The sequence below is a fragment of the Panthera pardus genome, unplaced genomic scaffold (assembly GCF_024362965.1).
Source record: "Panthera pardus isolate Hobbes unplaced genomic scaffold, ASM2436296v1 HiC_scaffold_4, whole genome shotgun sequence".
NCBI lineage: Eukaryota > Metazoa > Chordata > Mammalia > Carnivora > Felidae > Panthera > Panthera pardus.
The window spans coordinates 2403809-2421339 of NW_026526969.1; the positions used below are offsets into that span (position 1 = coordinate 2403809).

The 17531-nt window shown below is 52.5% G+C and overlaps 1 protein-coding gene across 1 annotated transcript in view; it reads right to left on the reverse strand.

Moving 5' to 3' along the window:
- GALNT17 (polypeptide N-acetylgalactosaminyltransferase 17) overlaps positions 1–6133 on the reverse strand; it is a 446372-nt gene extending 440239 nt beyond the window's left edge. The window contains exon 1 of the mRNA XM_019421727.2: positions 4439–6133. Within this exon, the coding sequence (XP_019277272.1) occupies positions 4439–4676 (238 nt within the window). The 5' untranslated portion in view covers positions 4677–6133. The remainder of the gene's footprint in view (positions 1–4438) is intronic.
- Between the last annotated feature and the right edge of the window lie 11398 nt (positions 6134–17531).

The following is a 17531-nucleotide window of genomic DNA, read 5'->3' on the forward strand; positions in this document are numbered from 1 at the left end:
GAATCGATTGCATTTCCTCCGATGACAGAGCTGCCCCGGGCTTAGTGGAGCAGCGACACGCGCCCTTCCGTCTCACTGCACAGGGGCGTGATGAGGGAGGGGGTGCCCAGCCAGAGCCCGGTGCTTGCATGGGGGGGAAGGGGGGGGCAAGTGAAACATCACACCCGTCCTCCCTCTTCACCCTGACTCCTCGGGAGGGCGCTGGGCTGGAGACAAGTACCGTGATATTCGTGAAATCTTGGCTCTGCCCTTCTCCGCCTATGTCATCGCGGCCAAGTCGCACGGTATCTCTGTTTCTCACCCTTTGCTCAGCTCTAAAATGGGAGAAGCAAATAATTTCCTCACAAGGTGACAAGAAAGTCCCAAGTCAAGTACAGAGCTCCAGGAGAATTCTAACAAGAAATCTGTCCATCCCTAGGTCCATTTTTCCTAATGCTGGTACCAAGCCGCCATTTCTTAAGATACTTTAAACACAGCATTACTGTCTTTCGTGCAAGTCTTTTAGATTTTCCAAGTCTCCACAATAAACACGAATTAATTTTCTCCTACAAAAAAAAAGGGGGGGGATATAAACCCATATTCATATTATAAAATCACACATGGAAAGAAAACATACCGAAAGGCGTTGCTGTCTATTCTAGACAACTGCTTGACTTCCAAGCCCTTCGGAAGGATCTGGAGCCCTTCGGGCAGGCGGGGGAAGGACCAGATCAGCCTCAAGATGGCCCAGGCAAGATGGTGGCAGGGAGATGCCAGAGGCAAGATGGTTTCCTCACGCTCAGTCTCCCCAGCCATGTCTTTCCAGCCCCTTCCCCCTCACCACATCCACGCAGCCCAATCCAGCCACGACAGTGTCCAGAGTATTTCCTCTGTGTCTACTGTTTACCTCCTATGTATACCTACTGCCCAATTAATCAACCCATAAACCTTAGGTGCCCACATCCCATACAAGGTGCTGCAAGAGATGCTTGAAGGATATAAGTGTTACTAAAAAGTCCGAAATATGGTTCAAGCCCTTAAAAAGCCTACCACCCAGTGCTGGACTCAAAAGATAAACCCACGTAGGCACAAGAATATAAGCCAGGGTTACAAAGCAGTGCTGACAAGCAAACCTCAAGCAACTCGGACCAGGAAGAGCTCAGACACGTGGCCTGGCACGACCCTACTCCCGCCTCCAGGGCAAGGACCGTGAGCCAAACTTTCAAGGATGGAGGAATATAGAAAGGGAGCAGGGACGGCACACCCAGACAACTTCTCGAAGGCTGGGGCTGAAAGGTGGAGGCTACGATCCTAAGGCAAATGTGGGGCATCCCAGCAAGCAGGTCAGTCTGGCCGGAAGAGGCGGAAGGTACTGGGCAAGGGTGGGAGCGTGGGACACGCTGGTTGGGGCGGTGGCGGCCTCCAGGCTTGCCCGTGATTCCTGAGGAAACAGAAAGCCACCGGAAGCTGGGTCCTCGGGAAGGGGTGCTTCCCAATCAGGTAGCTGGAGCCATGTGTGCTGGGTGGAAGGCGGGCAAGAGACCAAGGGCAGTGCCCTGGGCAGAGGGTACGGCCACAACATCAGGGGGCAGCAGTGGGGCCCTCGCGGAAAGAAATGGGAACACAGGTGCAAGACAGAGCCTGGAGGGGAACAAACGAGCTCCTCTCTCTCTCTGTGAGCTTCCCCTCCATACCAGCATCTCGGCCTTCTCTTTAAAGTGTCCTTCTCGGGGCACCTGGGTGGCTCAGCCGGTTGAGCGCCCGACTTCGCTCAGGTCACGATGTCGCAGTTCACGGGTTCAAGCCCCGCGTCGAGCTCTGTGCTGGCAGCTCAGAGCCTAGACCCTGCTTCGGATTCTGTGTCTCCCTCTCTCTCTGCCCCTCACCCACTCACGCTCTGTCTCTCTCTCTCTCTCTCTCTCAAAAAGAAATAAACATTAAAAAATAAATAAATAAAGTGTCCTTCTCAGCCTGTAAGAAGGATAACAACCTGTAACCGTTTTTTGCAAAAGGCAGGACTCAGGACTTGGACACTTGGCTTCTGAGGAAGCCTGGGTCACCCTGGCTGCCCAGCCCAGCAGGCCCCCTCTCGGGACGCGGAACAAACCTGTCCCAAGAGTGAGTAACCCCTAGGGGTAGCGGTGCTCACGGCCGGGGGGAGGCGGAGCCGTCCCTGAGTCCCTCCTGTCGGAACTCCATAGGAGTCCACGGGAAGGTTTGAGAAAGCTCAGCAACCTTGACAATGCCAGCTCCCACCTCATACCCAAAGGGCTGGACCCAAGTGGCCTTGTTCCTATGCTATGCCCGGTGCCAGGCTCCCAGAGGCCCCCATTAATTCCTGAGAAATAAAGGGCTTGTACCCCTAAGCCCCCAGGGAATTGCTAACAAGACAGAAGAGCACACGGGCAAAGAAGCCAGACTCCCAGCCCGTCTGAAGCAGGCTCCTGGCTTCTCAGAAGTTCCTCCCCCCTCCCCCACCCAGATGGACCCAAGTGGCCTTGGGAGAATGGATTTTCCTCTTTGCTTGCTCAGTGTAGGGAGCGGGCCACAGTCCTGGCCACAGCTAGCCGAGATGCAAAGTCTCGGGCCCCCACCCCCGGCCTACTGAATCAGAGGCTCTGGGGGTGAGGCCTAGAAACCTATGTCTTTTTTTTTTTTCTTTTTTAATGTTTATTTACTTTGACAGAGACAGACAGACAGAGAGAGAGCAGGAGAGGGGCACAGAGACACAGAGAGAGAGAGAGAGAGAGAGAGAGAGAGAGAGAGAGAATTCCACGTAGGCTCCGCACCATCAGCTCAGAGCCTGATGTGGGGCTCGATCCCATGAACCGCGAGGTCATGACCTGGGCCGAAATCAAAAGTCTGACGCTCAGCCCACTGAGCTGCCCAGGCGCCCTTGAAACCCGTGTCTTAATGGGCCCTCCATCTGACTCTGACACGTGCCAAAAACTGAGGCAGGCTGATGTAGCAGCTAAGAACCTCAATTCTGGAACAGACCGTCCAAGTTCACCCCCTGACTGTGGCCAAGCTCCTTAGCGGGCAGTGTCAGCTACTACCTCCTAGGATTGCTATAAAGGCTTAATGAGTCCCTGCATGTCTGTGCACTTAGTAAGTACCATTTCGAATTTTATTATTCCTCTCTGAGGCATTTGGGGGTGTAGCTATACCATATTTTGTTTCCTAACTGAAACCAATACTAAAATAATTTGTGTCCCTAAGTGCAGCCTGACGGCGAGACCCAGGCTTTCTCGCACTCTCTCTTTTGGGTCCTCCGGGTGGGTCTATAGCAGGTATCCGTGCAGAATCATAAGGCGCACACCATACGCTCCTACTTTGTCCGGAAACGAACGGGGGACTGCAGCTCCCCAGGGCAGATACAAGTTCAAAGCATCCCCTGGATACTTGTTACAGGACATTAAGAAGACCACAGGGTTACGTCAAAGGGCGCGCAGGGATCTGACCACAGCCCGCCTAGAAGGACCCAGCAGGGATCTCCCCGGGGTGCAGGGAGAGAACTATCTGATACCCTCCTTCTTTTGCAATGACTTGTCGTTCTGGAACTCTTATGAGAACATGAGTTAGAAGCTCCGGAAGGGGGGTGGCAGCCTTGGGGTCTGCCTTGGATACCAGCCCTGTGGACCCTGGAGAGCTGCTTGCACTCCGGGTAGGTAATACTCTGACCTTGGGGACAGCAAGCGTCCAGTGACCCATCAGTCCCTGGACCAGGTGTGACCAGGGCACATTAAGTCTTCCCCTGCTCGCCCAGCGCTGAAGAGAACATTTTAGATGGGGCAGATTCTGACAACTGTCATTAACTGCTACGCTCTGAAACGCTGCCTCCCGACCCACCAGCGAACTGTAACATTCGCCCTCGGGCAGCTCTGGGCGAGAAACGGGGTGTGTTTTTAACAGCAGCCTCCACCAAGGCAGCAGGAAGGGAGGAGTCCTCCGTATTCGCTGTGCACCCCGCCTCTCGCAGAGATGACATATTCATCCAACTTACTACCGAAGCGCATTAGCTCCAGACCTGAGGCCTTGACTTTGCAGACATTTAAGCCCGCCAACGTCCCTCCCTGTCTGACCCCACCAAACGCTAAAAGCTGCAAGAGCTATTTTCTCCAAGTCGGCCTGCGCCTCCGGTCCCAGTTGGCCGCGCGACTAGTTTCTGCACTCGGGCTGGAGTCGCCAGGTAATGATTCCCGCACGCGGGGACCCGGAGCCAGCCGTACTGACATGTTTCCACAATAAAAGCAAACTTACAGCTGGGGCACAGTAGAAGCAGGTAATTCTTTCCAGCAGCCCCGGCCTCCCCGGCCAAGACAGGGCAGGAAGGGGTGAGAGGGAGCCTGCGGGAGCCAGGAGGCGCCGGCTCTCCCCCACCGCGCCAAGGGCCCCAGGGGTTTACCGGTGCCCGGCCCGCCCGCGCAGAGCCCCCGTAGGCGCCGGCGCACCTCCTTACCATTCAGTTGCCGGTAGACGATGTCCTCGAGCAGCGAGAGGCGCTTCAAGACCGCATCCTGGATGGGGCTGGCGCTGTGCGCGCTAAGGTTGGCCGCCTCGGCGCGCGGCCGGATCTCGTGGAAGGCGTCTCCGCTGCGCACCGCGATGGGCCGGCACTTGGCCAGGAAGAGCACGAAGCCGGCCACCGCGATCAAGTTCAACACCAGCAGCACTTTGACTCTTCTCAGTGAAGCCATCAAACACGCCCGGCCGGCCCGCGCCCCGGACCCGCGCCCCCTCGGGCTCCCGCGAGGCGCGGAGCTGCCGGGGAGCCGTGCGAGCCTCACACTCCCGACTGCCGGCGGGGAGCCCCGCGGCTCCCGGCCCCACAGCGCGGATGCTCCCGGCAGCGGAGACGGTTGGGAGGACCGGGCGGTCAGGGGGAGAGCGAAATCGCTCCCATGGAAGCCCTCGGTGTGCAGAAGTGCTCCCGGAGACGCCTGCTCAGTTCACGGCTCGCGGCCCCTTCCGGGCGCCTCGGCTTCTCGGCGAAGGGCCGGGGGCCGTGGGTCTCTCCGCGGCACCAGCAAGTGGCTCGCGGCTGTTCCTCGGGCCGCCGGGAGCGAAGCCCGGGAGTGGCGCGCAGGTGCCGGGCTCAGGGTTTGCCGCCCGCCCGCGGGGGAGCGCGCCGCGCCTCGGGCCACACGGCCACCACCCTCGTCCGCAGGCGGCCGTCGCGGCGCGCGGCCCGCGGTCTTCAGCCCAGGACCCGCTCCCCGGGGCGGGCGCCTTTGTTCCGCTCAGCGACCCGCTCCATCACGCCGGGCAGAGGGAAAGCCCGCGCCCGGAGCCCGCATCCTCGCGGCTCCGCAGTCACGCTCAAGTCTCAATTACTCTCAAAGTGGGGGCAGCACTAGGGGGCGGACCAAGGGGCAGAGCGCGACGTCCTCTCCGCCCCTCGCGCCGGGGATACCCCACCCCGCCACCAAACTCACCAGCGCGCACAGCGCCGCGGGCGCCCGGACGCGTTCCAAGCCCCAACCTCACGCAGTGAGCCTTCGGGCCCTGCCGGTCACACTGGCCTCGCTCCGAGCTGGCGCGTCGCGAGGCCGGCCGGAAGGAGGAGTAGGACCTCAAAAGTCACAGCAGTTCTCTACCCCCGCCGAAAACGTCGCGGGGAGCGCGGCGGGCAGGGACGCGCGCCGGCGCCCCCTCCGCTCGCCAGAACGGGCAGCTCGGCTCGTCCCGCGCGCCACGGAGCCAAACGCCGAGTGTCCTAATTGGCGGACGCAGTGATACGGCCGCTGCGGCACCGACAGCCCACGCGGCCCTGGCCCGGGGGTTGGAGAGCCCGGAGGGGACGCGCAGGTGGCGGCGGAGGGCGGGGCGCGGCCCGAGGGGACCGGCTGCAACGCCAGCTCCTCCTCCGCCGCCCCTGGCCACCCCTCTCCCCGCGAGCCTGTCGGCCGCCGCCACCCGCAGGCTGCCAGGCGCACAGCTCCCCGGCTCGCCCGCTCGTGCGCGCGCACCCGGAAAGGGTGGGGGCGCCCGGAGAGCAGGGACTGCGCGGGATGGGGGCAGTCAAGTCATGCCGGCTGCTGGCGGCGTCGGAGGGACCCTCTGGTTCTCAGCACTCCCCGAGCAGGCGGGTTTGTTCCATCCTGGGAGGCGATGAAGACATCCCTTTCTGTGTGCTCGCAGCTCCGCTTTGCGTGGCCGGGAATGGCTAGAGGGAAAATCTGGCCTGGAGACTCGGATTCTGTTACTTTGGGAGCCAGGCCGCGCGTTAGCGGGCTGGGTGGGTTCTCTCCGAGTGAAAATTCTAGTCGTCCAAGTCACGGTTTCTGTGTCCACCCTCATTTTATCCTAAGAAGCCCATCTGGGCTACTGGATTTCCCGGATCTCTTCCTCTTCCCCAAGCCAGGAGCTGGAAAGGCTGGAATTCAAAGACCCTTCTTGATCCACTTAATTCCTTGGGCCTAAAAAAAGAAAGGAGGCTGCCGAACAAATAAGGCTGGGCAGTAGAGGGCCATGAATCTGGTGGTTTCCACCTCACCATTTCTATCGCACTGAAGTTATTTCTTTTTTACTACTGGGTCTTTGGTGTGCGGGCTGGCTTTGTTGCTTATTTATTATTTTAGATATCAATTTTTAACAGAAGGGTGCCTGAAAAATATAACAGATTTTTAAATTTTCATTCCCTTGGAACTCTGTGCCCGAGTTCAATTGGATCTTGTTGGTTTTGCTTTATATCACCTGCAGAAAGTGAACACAAAGCAGTTCGATGAAAAAGCCACGTCCAGAAGCCCCAAGGGACCATTTCTCGCCACCGGTGTTGGGCGTGAAAGGAACAGAGAGGGTAGAAACCTGAGTTACTGAGCAGCTGTGTGACATGACAGGCACTGGGGCAGGCAGGGTCCCCACTGTACCTGTCCCTGAGTACCCAGAGGGAAGCTGGCACAATCAGTGGAAGCTTCTGCAAAGCTAATTTTCCAACATTTACTCAGCTGCCAGACGGAAGCTAGGGAGGCCGAGGCACTGGGCTAGGGTCCCGCGGAGGTAACTGGCTCTCAAGCCAGGTGGGTCAGGCTCCCAAGCAGGTGCCTGTTTGGGAGTAGGAGACAGGAAGCAAAGTAGCAGCAGAACCCCCCTCGGAGCAATGGAGACGTTTCCAGGCAAGATTCAACTTCAGAGAGACTTCTTTTCTCCCTCTGAAGCCGGAGGGATCCCTGGCGCAAATTAACCAATGATCTTATCATGCAGCAGACAGGCTTCTCTCCTCACCTTCCACGTGCATACATTCGTCAATGACATCCAACACCCTAGACTCCGTGAGAGATCCGCTGTCAGGCTCCCATCCTAAGCACTGTCTTCCCAGAGAAGTGCTCCATTCCTGCAGTCCTGCTCAGAAATGTCCCACTCACGATCCCAAACGAATATTCTCTCCAGACACCAGCAACCCTTCTCTCCCTTCCAAGTATCTGAGCGCTGCCATCCCCTCCTGAGTTCCTTCTCTACCCTTCCTGGTTGTTCTTTCGTTCTGGTTACTTGTATACTTCAAACACATTCCCAGTGGTGGCCACAGTTCACACATCCTCATATATACATATTCTCCCACTGCCCCCAGCCTAGCAATACCTGACCTCTGAATCAGGCTCACCGTCTTCTTTCTCCCACCCATGCACCCAAGCAAGAGAGCGTGTTTAGGGAAAACGACGTTACCCAAAGCTGGGAGACATTACCAGTTGGTAGGTATCTAACTTGAACTGGATCCTTAGTTCTTTTAAAATTTTTTGTTTATTTATTAGTATGGAGAGACAGAAAGAGGCAGAGCATGAGCAGGGAGGGGCAGAGAGAGGCGGAGACACAGAATCGGAGCAGACTCCAGGCTCTGAGCTGTCAGCACAGAGCCTGACGCGGGGCTCAACCTCACAAACCGCGAGATCATGACCCGAGCCGAAGTCTTAACTGACTGAGCCACCCAGGTGCTCCTGGATCCTTAATTCTTTATTCCATGGACCTAACCAGCTTCTCCCCCCAAGGGGTGCCCAGGAAAGACTTCAGAAAGTCCATAAACACAAACCAATACAAAAATTTGTGCGTGGGGGGTGGGGGGGTTGCCCGTGTGGCTCAGTCGGTTAAGTGTCAGACTCTTGACTTCCGCTCAGGTCATGATCTCGCGGTTCGTGAGTTCAAGCCCTGCAACAGGCTCTGTGCTGACAGTGCAGAGCCTGCTTGGGATTCTCTCCCTCTCTGCCCCTCCCCCACTCACATATACTCTCTCTCTCTCTCAAAATAAATAAACTTAAAAAGAATCGTGCGTGTGTGTCATATGGACGTTTTTCTGGGGACAAGAGCCCTAACTTCTACCAGATTCTCAATGTGGTCACTGACACCAAAAAGTCAAAATCCTGCCTGGCATATGTTGGATATGCGAAAACCGTAATCAGTTCCATATTTATTGCATGCCAGCTGTTTACGAAATCAGATGGCACCAAGGCACTCCAGGTTGGTGGAACTCTTTAGTGACTTGCATATCTTGATAGAAGAAAGGACACTCTGGACAAAGTCCAGCAGCTTGTACAAATGATGGAACTGAATTGAAGAGGGTCTTCCTGCTGAGTAAATTCTCAGGCCCGGAAGGAACCCACCGGGCCATTTAAACCACAGACACAAAGACTGAAGGACCCATTTACGGAGTCATCCACTGCCCGGTAACCAGAGGCTCCCAGAGGGGTGGGTGACCTCCCTCCCTCAATCAGCGACTGCCATCTGTCTACCCCCACTTGCCCCAGTCCGGCTTGTAAGACCAACAAAACTACACCTCCGAGGCCATGTGGCCGGCTCACCAGGAGCCCTATTTTGACTTTAAAATAAGAAACCCCTCTGGGGTGTCTGGGTGGCTCAGTCGGTTAAGCATCCAACTTCCGCTCAGGCCATGATCTCACGGTCCGTGGGTTCGAGCCCCGCAGCCGGCTCTGTGCTGACCGCTCAGAGCCTGGAGCCTGCTTCAGATTCTGTGTCTCCTTCTCTCTCTGCCCCTCCCTTGCTTTGTTTCCCTGACTCTCAAAAAAATAAACATTGAAATTTGAAAAGAATAAATAAGAAATCCCTCTTGGATGGCTCCAAAAATCTTTCCTAATCATAAAACTCAGTGAAACCACAAACAGTTTTTGATAGTTTACCAAACGTTTCATTGGTATTTTTGTCTTTGTGTAGCACACCGAAAGGAAGGGGATGCATGTATTTCTGTCCATGGTTAATGAAGGATTTCGCTTCCACATACAGTTTTCACTCATCAGCCATGGTTCCTGCTGTGTCACCTTTCCTGGCCTGTTAAGAATATCTCACATCTCACCCTGGCCTATCACAGAAGTGAGAAACAGTTGGAGGTCATCAAGAAAACCAAGGGCTCATGTCTCTACAGAGGTTTGGCCAAGCTACTCTCCCGTGCTGGAAGCAGAGAGATGGGGCCTTCATTCCCATAAAATCTGGAGCAGCACAAACTGGGGGTGTCATTTGATTTTTTTTAATGAGATATAATGGGCATATATCATTATATTAGTTGCAGGTGTGCAATGTGATGATTTGAGATTTGTTTGCCTTGTGAAATGATCAGCACGGTAAGTCTAGGTAACACCTGTCACCGTACAGTTCTTTTTTTGTGTGATGAGAGCTTTTACGACCTACCCTCTCCGCGACTTGCAAATAAGTTGTGTGCCTTTCGATCTCCCTCACCCGTTTGGCCAGCCTACCCCTCCCAGCCCCACCCCCCCCCCCCACCTCTGGCAGCCACCAACCAATCTGTCCTCTGTATCTTCGAGTTCAGTTTTTTGTTTATGTTTTAGATTCGACATGTCAATGAGATCCTACGGTGTTTGTCTTTCTCTGCCTGACTTATTTCACTGGTTTGCTTTGTTTGAGGAGGAAAAAAACAAAGTCACAGATCTACCTTCTTCCCCTTCAAGAATTCACGGCACATTGTAATGGGGGGGAAGATAAGATTGTAATGGGGGGGGGAGGATAAGAGGCGGGTTAAGTAGAGGGGGAGAGACCAAGCTGCGTTGTGTGCCTATCGTATCAGCCCTAGGTGTACCACTTCTTAGCTGTGTGACCGTGAACAAGTTACCTAACTTCTCTGGGGCATCACCTGCCTCCCCAGCTATGGACAGGAATAATAGCCACTATACTACATCACGAAGAATAAATAGCTAATACGTGTAAATCCCTCAGCCAGTGCGAGGCATATAGTAAGCATTGTGGAAATAAGCAAAGACTACCCGCGGAGGACAAGCTGAGGCTGTTTATTCAGAGTTTGCTGCAAGAGAGAGTCAGCCGCCATCACCTGCGTTTGGCAGAGATTCAAAGGCAGACAGAGGAAAGAGTTTTATAGTAGAAGAGGCGGGGGATGCTTCAGATAAGCCCTGATTGCGGGCTGTTGGTCTAGGAAGCTAAAGGCAGGCTCACTAGAAGTGGGGCATTCTATGTGATTGAATAAGGGAGCATATTCGACTTTCTTTGATTGGTCCTAAGTTGGAGGCAGGGACAAAAATCAGGGAAGCCGGCAGTGACGGAGCACGTCCTCACCATCTAGAGCCACTTTCGGAGAGGCTGCGGTGGGCTTCTCAGGCTGGATGCTGCAGAGGTTGAGATGATCAGAGACCCCCTGCCCCATACGGTCTGGACATCGTTTGTATTTCAGCCTGTCAACCCTCAGTATATGCTGGTTATTATCATCTGCTATTAAAATCCCTAGAAGGCAGAAAGGCTAGTCGCTGGTAGAAACACGCGTCAAAACCAGATCCACCTGTCCAAGAGATGTAGGCCGCCCCCCAAACCCAGGGCCTTCTCTTCCGACCATAATCTCATCAGCCAGTAGCATGTGGGCACAGAAGGCAACCCACTGGGGCATGGGAAGAAAATATTAGAGCTTCTGTTTACTGTTATCCACAAGAAGAAAGAAATCAAACTTTACTGATATTTAATACATGCAACGAGAGTCGCCCATGGATATAATTTCTAAATCACTGCACGTATGATGGCCACACATGTTTCACATCTTTTCCACCATTAGGGTGGGACCCCAATAGGGTCCATCATTCAAACGCAATCGTTGCCTGTTGGTCAACTTGCATGCAAGTCCTGGGGTTATATTTTCACCAAAATCCTTCCCTTCTACTAGAACTTGGATTCCTTTTAAACTCAAAGTCCCTTTTAAGGCCCAGCTTAGCATCCCAGGCTTCCAGGAAGCCGTGGGGGAGAACCCCTAACATATGGAGCTTTTTATCTACAAATTATCCATAGATTTATCTACCAAGTACCTATTCATTGATTTATTCACTAATTGAGCACTTCTCCAGTACTCGGCATGTGCCTGTTGTGGGCAGGAGAGGTAAGTAACGGATAAATCAGAACACCAAATTATTGAATTGCTCTTAGGAGAACCAACTCGGCCTAACCGTGGGGCATTGGCGGGCTGGGCCTGTTTGTTCAGAGTCACAGAGTTCAGAGTTGAGAGGCCTCAGGGCAACTGGCTTCTCTGCGACTCCCTTTCCCACCTCTCTGCCCCTGGACCCCTTCTTATTGTCACTCAAGGACCGCCCCGCACCCCTCCCAAGGATAGCTCCCTTGGGAAGGCCTCAATATGGTGACATCTCAGATGTAGATGAACCTCACTCCAGTCTTTTGTGTGCCCAAGCTTCTCTTTTATTTATACATGCAACTCGTTTTGATTATGGTTGACGCACAATGTTACATTAGTTTCCGGTACACAGCAGAGTGGCCGGATGAGTTTATACGTTACGTTACGTTCACCACAAGCGTAGCGTTCCATAACCGGAAGCCTGTATCTCCCAGTCCCTTTGACTCATTTTGCCTATCCCTGCCCCCCCCCCCCCCCCCCCCAGCAATCATCAGTTTGTTCTCTGTATTTATGGCTCTGATTCTGCTTTCTGTTGTTTCTTCACTTGGGTTGTTTTCAGATTCCACATACGAGTGAAGTCATAGGATGTTTGTCTTTCTCAGTCCGACTTATTTCATTTAGCGCGAGACCCTCTAGGTCCACCTGACGTGTGGCACAATCTCATCCTGTATATGGCTGCGTAGTATTCCATTGTATATGCCCACCACATCTCCCCTATCCGCTCGTCTGTCAGTGGACATGCGGGTTGCTTCCATATTTAGGCTGTTGTGAATAATGCTGCAGCAAATATAGGAGGGCGTGTATCTTTTGGAATTAGCGTTTTCTTTGGATAAGTACCCCGTAGTGGAATTCGTTGATCATTCGGTATTTCTGTTCTCAATTTTTTGAAGAACCACCAGACTGTATATGCAGCTTTCTGAATTGAATGAACATTTATAACAACCAAAAGATTGTCTGTCGCTGATTCTAAGTGAAAACAAAAAAGAGGGAGAGAGAGAAGTGCGAATAAGGAACTCGAAAGTGACTTTTCACTGCCTGTTCGTTGCCTGGTGCTCTGATGAATTAAAGCCCATCTTGGACCCTTGTTTGCTTTGGCTTTGGGGTAAGTATGAGTATGTGCAAGAGAGACCCAGACACTAGGCTTTCCCCACGATGGGTCACATGGATGCCGTGTGATGATGCTCAGAAGGGCTCTGGCTTGACCGGATGAGGAAGCTCGCGAAGGAAGTAGGTGGCCAGAGGCTCCAACCATCCATGATAGGGACAGTCGTGGAGCCTCTCCACCCTGCAGTGCTTCGGGCCCCACTCCCTGACCCCCACTCAGGGCCATGCCAGCTGTAGTCCAACCTGGTTAGACCGGCTCCAAGAAGAGATGTCAGAGGTGGGTGAGCTGGAGGCATTTGTTAAACCACTGACCTCCTGCCTTTTTTTCCAGGATGAAAACTCTGCTTCTGGGTGTTCTAGACACATCTTCCTTTGTTCACAACCTGCTACCTACTAACTGATGCACCAGAGCATATGAAATGCATGTTGACATACCCCATGAGGACTTGCTCATTATATATTCAATGGCCAATGAAGAACAACAACTTTTCTATAATGGGTGGTAGTTTGGGCTCAAGACTCGCTCTGCTGGGTGGTTTCACGAAGCTCCAGGAGGTGGCCTTTGAAACCAGAGTTTCCTGGGCCATTTTGCTTGAATGCAGCAGCTCATTTGGAGAAAATTCTTAGGAAAGCGAATTTTTTTGATAGTCCACGTGGAACAGCCCAAAATACTCTGCAAGTACTCTGGAAACGAGCAAGTGCTCGGAAAACGAGCAAGGCTACTGGAATTCTCATGGTGCGGGTAGAATTTCCGGGATGGATAGAAGTCGGTGGGATTTTGTCTTGGCCATCGTCAACTTACTTCATGGTCCAGGACGTGTAAACTGACTGTCCCCAGGTTTCCCCCGGCCCCTGGGTCACCCTTTCCTTTAAATCCTCCATCGTTGTTGCTATGAGAAGCCTAACGTCCTCCCCAAGTGCTTCTAAGGGTAAGATTCTCCGGGGTTGCTCACCTTAGCCTGGCTGTCCTTGTCCCCTCATGCTCATGGCCCTTGGATTTCCAGTCGGTATTTTTCCCATGTCTCCATGCTTCCTCCTTCACCATTTCTTCCAAACCAAGGACACAAGTTCCTGTATTAACTATGAAAAATTGCCACGAACTTAGAGGCTTAAAACAACAGAACTTGATCTTATAATTCTATAGATCAGAAGTCTGGCATGGATCTCACGGGGCTAAGATCAAGGTGTTTGGCAGGCTGCACTCCTTTCTTTGGCTTCGAGGGAAGAATCCATTTCCTTGCTTTTTCTGGCTTCTAAAGGCTGCCCACATCCCTTGCCTCATGGCCCCCTTTCTCTGTCCTCAAGCCAATCAGTTCAGGCTGAATTCATCCTGCCACATTAGCTCTCTGACTGCAGCCAGAAAAGATTCTCTGTTTATAAGGACTCATAGGGTGACAGGGCGCCTGGGTGGCTCAGTCATTTGAGAGTCCAACTCTTGATTTCTGCTCAGGTCATGATCCCAGGGTCATGGGATTGAGTCCCAAGTAGGGCTCTATGCTGAGCGTGGAAACTGTTTAAGATTCTCTCTCTCTCTCTCTCTCTCTCTCTCTCTCTCTCTCTCTCTCTCTCCTTTCTCCCTCTTCCCTTCTCCTCCACTCTCACTCTCTCTCTCTAAGAAAAAAAAAAAGAACTCATAGTATTAGAGTGGACCCACCTAGAAACTCCAGACTAATTTCCCTTCTCAAGGTCTTTTAAACTTTTTGAAATGTTTTTATTTTTGAGAGAGAGAGAAAGACAGAGACAGAGCAGAGAGAGAGGGAGACACAGAATCTGAAAACAGACTCCAGGCTCTGAACTGTCAGCACAGAGCCCCATGTAGCACTCAAGCCCATGAACCACAAGTTATGACCAGGGCCGAAGTCAGACCCTTAACTGAGGGTTAACTGACCCTTAACTGAGCCACCCAGGCGCCCCTCCCTTCTCAAGGTCTTTAATCTTCTAGTTTATTTATTTGGGGGGTGTGGGGGACAGGGGCAGAGAAAGAGAAAGAATCCCAAGCAGGCTCCGCATTGTTAGCTCAGAGCCCAATGAAGGGCTCAGACTCACTAACCTTAACCTGAGCCCAAATCATGGGTCCAACGCTTAGGGGACTGAGCCACCTGGGTGCCCCTCGAGGTCTTTAAATCTTAACCACATCTGCAAAGTCCCTTTGCCACGTAAATCAATACATTCGTAGGTTCTGGGGATTAGGGTGATGACACCTTGGTGGGTCATCTGCCCATCACCGTCCCATCCTTCACACTTCAGGCACCTCCAACTCAAGGCCGTTCTGTGTAACAGATTTTCCGTAAGAGTCGAGCGTATCATGGGAATTACAGTGCAGAAGACGAAAAAGTAGAGCTCAGTGTTAAATGGCAGGGGGCCTAAAACTCACCGACCCTTCCCTGTCACCGGGAACCCCTTGACTGCAATCTTGCTCCTTGGTCCCAGCCCCAAGAAGAATCGTGCCAGTAACCCCAAGGGCAGTGTTTCCCACACGTCAACCGTGCACACTGAGAGTCAGCTAGCTGTCCGTCAAAACCTGGGACGCAGCAACCCAGTGCTTCCCAGTCTCCCTTCCAGTCAGCTGTGAACACGTTGAGTAAGCTTTAGCCAACAGGGGTGGCCCCTCCCGGGCCGGGGACTTCAAGACAGCTGGGACCTTCTTCCCCCGTTATGTGCTAGAACCTCAAGGTGGCCACCCGCCCTTGCCATGAAGGTAACGGGGAGACTCACAGGGCCGGGAGAGCCTCACGACGAAAGGACTCTGGGGCTCCCAGACACCACATGGTACAAAACCACCTGCTAACTGGAAACATCTACCCTGTACTATTTACAACATAGTACATTTCTTGTCTTGAAGCCATTGAATTTTGGGGGTCTGTTCATTACAGTCACCCCAACCTTCCGCACTGTGGATATATTCAGCAATGTTTTGTTTGTTTGTTTTTTGTTTGTTTTGTTGAGTGAAAGTGGGGGAGGGGCAGAGGGAGCAGGAGAATTTTTTTTAATGTTTATTTATTTGTTTTGAGACAGAGAGAGAGAGCAGGGGAGGGGCAGAGAGAGAGGGAGACAGGGAGAATCTCAAGGAGACTCTGTACTGTCTCCGCAGCGTCCGAGGCAGGGCTCCACCCCACCGACCGTGAGATCATGACCTGAGCTGACATCAGGAGTCCGACAACTCAATCGATGGAGACACCCAGGCGCCCCGCATCTTTTTTTTAATGTTTATTGATTTATTTTGAAAGAGCGAGTGCGAGAGAGAGGCAGAAAGAGAGGGAGAGAGAATCCCAAGCAAGCTCCATACTGAGTGCAGAGCCCTGCGTGGAACTCCTCCCGAGACCATGAGATCATGACCTGAGTCAAAATGCAAGAGTCGCTCACTTAACCGGCAGAACCACCCACACTCACTAATGTTTTAATGTTTAAGTACCAACTGTATCATTATCTATAGAACTTTTGCATTTAAACGAACCCACTTCTCTTTTCAATTAGCTACGTGTGAGAAAGTAACATCCACAAAATAATAAAGTAAATTTTATCAGGTGCTTGCTGTGGGTCGTGTTTTTAATTTATTTAATGTTTTCCTTATGTGACTGATTAATGTTTTACATGCATTAACTCAGTTTAGTCCAGACGGGAACCCTATAAGGTGGGTACTGTCATTATCATGCCCATGTAACAAATGAGGACACCGAGGCACCGAGAAATTTACTAATTTGTTCAGTCTCAACAGCCGGTAAGGATAAGAGCCAGGATTTGAACCAAGTAGTCTAACTCGAGAGTTCATGCTTTGAACCGTTACAGGCTGCTGCCTTTTTTCACCTTTGTTCTGTAAGCTGTATATGCTTATCATGCACATTAAGTGATTCCCTTTCTCACAAAATACGCCCATCCATAGGCCACCCCCTGGTTCTCAGGTTCCATCAGAGGGATTTGCAAATGAGTTTAACAAACCCTGCCCCAGAGCTGACCTTTGCAAATGACTACTTCTTTTTTTCTTTTTTTTTAACGTTTATTTTTGAGAGAGAGAGAGAGAGCAAGCAGGGGAGGGGGCAGAGAGAGAGGGAGACAGAGGTTCTGAAGCAGGCTCCTCGATGATAGTGGAAAGCCCGATGCGGGGCTCTGAGCCAAAATCGGATGCTTAACCGACTGTGCACCTTTTATTTTTTTTAAGTTTATTTATTTATTTTGAGAGAGACAGAGACAGCGCGAGCGGGGGAGGGGCAGAGAGAGAGAGAGAGGAGACAGAGAATCCCAAGCAGGCTGTGCACTGTCAGTGCAAAGGCAGACACGGGGCTCGAACTCAGGAAACCTCCAGATCATGCATGATCTGACCCGAAACCAAGAATGGGATGCTTCACCGACGGAGCCACCCAGGGTCCCCTAAGAAATCTTTTTTTTTTTTTTTAATGTTTATTTATTTTTGAGAGACAGCGAAGAAGGTGCAGAGAGAGAGGAGGACAGAGGATCCAAAGCGGGCTCTGCACCTACAGCAGAGAGCCGGACGTGGGCCTCGAACTCAACGAACCGCGAGATCGTGACCTCGGCCGAAGTCGGACGCCTAACGGACTCAGCCACCCAGGCGCCCCTGCAAGTGACTACTTTTCATCTTCGCTACACCTCCATGCAGGTAGATCGCAAAACCCCACAACTGGAAGCAAGGCAGAGAAGGCAGTGGCGGAATCGGTGCCTCCACTCTCTCACTACACGGTCAGCCCCAGAGTGCTCTGTTGTTAACCTTGTTGGCAGTGCGTTTTCAGAATGTCACTGCAAAGTTTGCAAATGACATCTTTTCTTATTGATCTTTTTGCCTAGGAGGAAAAGCAGGTAGAGGTATCCAAAGAGAGAGGGGGAAAAGGCAGAAAGAATAAAAATCAAGAATGATGTAACAGGGGTGCCTGCGGGGGGCTGGGGGGCTCAGTCAGTTAAACAAGCATCTGACTCTTGACTTTGGCTCAGGTCATGACCTCAAGGTTCGTGAGACGGAGCCCCGAGTCAGGCTCTGCCCTGATAGCACGGAGCCTGCTTGGGATTCTTTCCCTTCCCCTCTCTGCCCCTCCCCCACTCGCACACTGTCTCAAATAATAAATAAATAAAGTTAAAA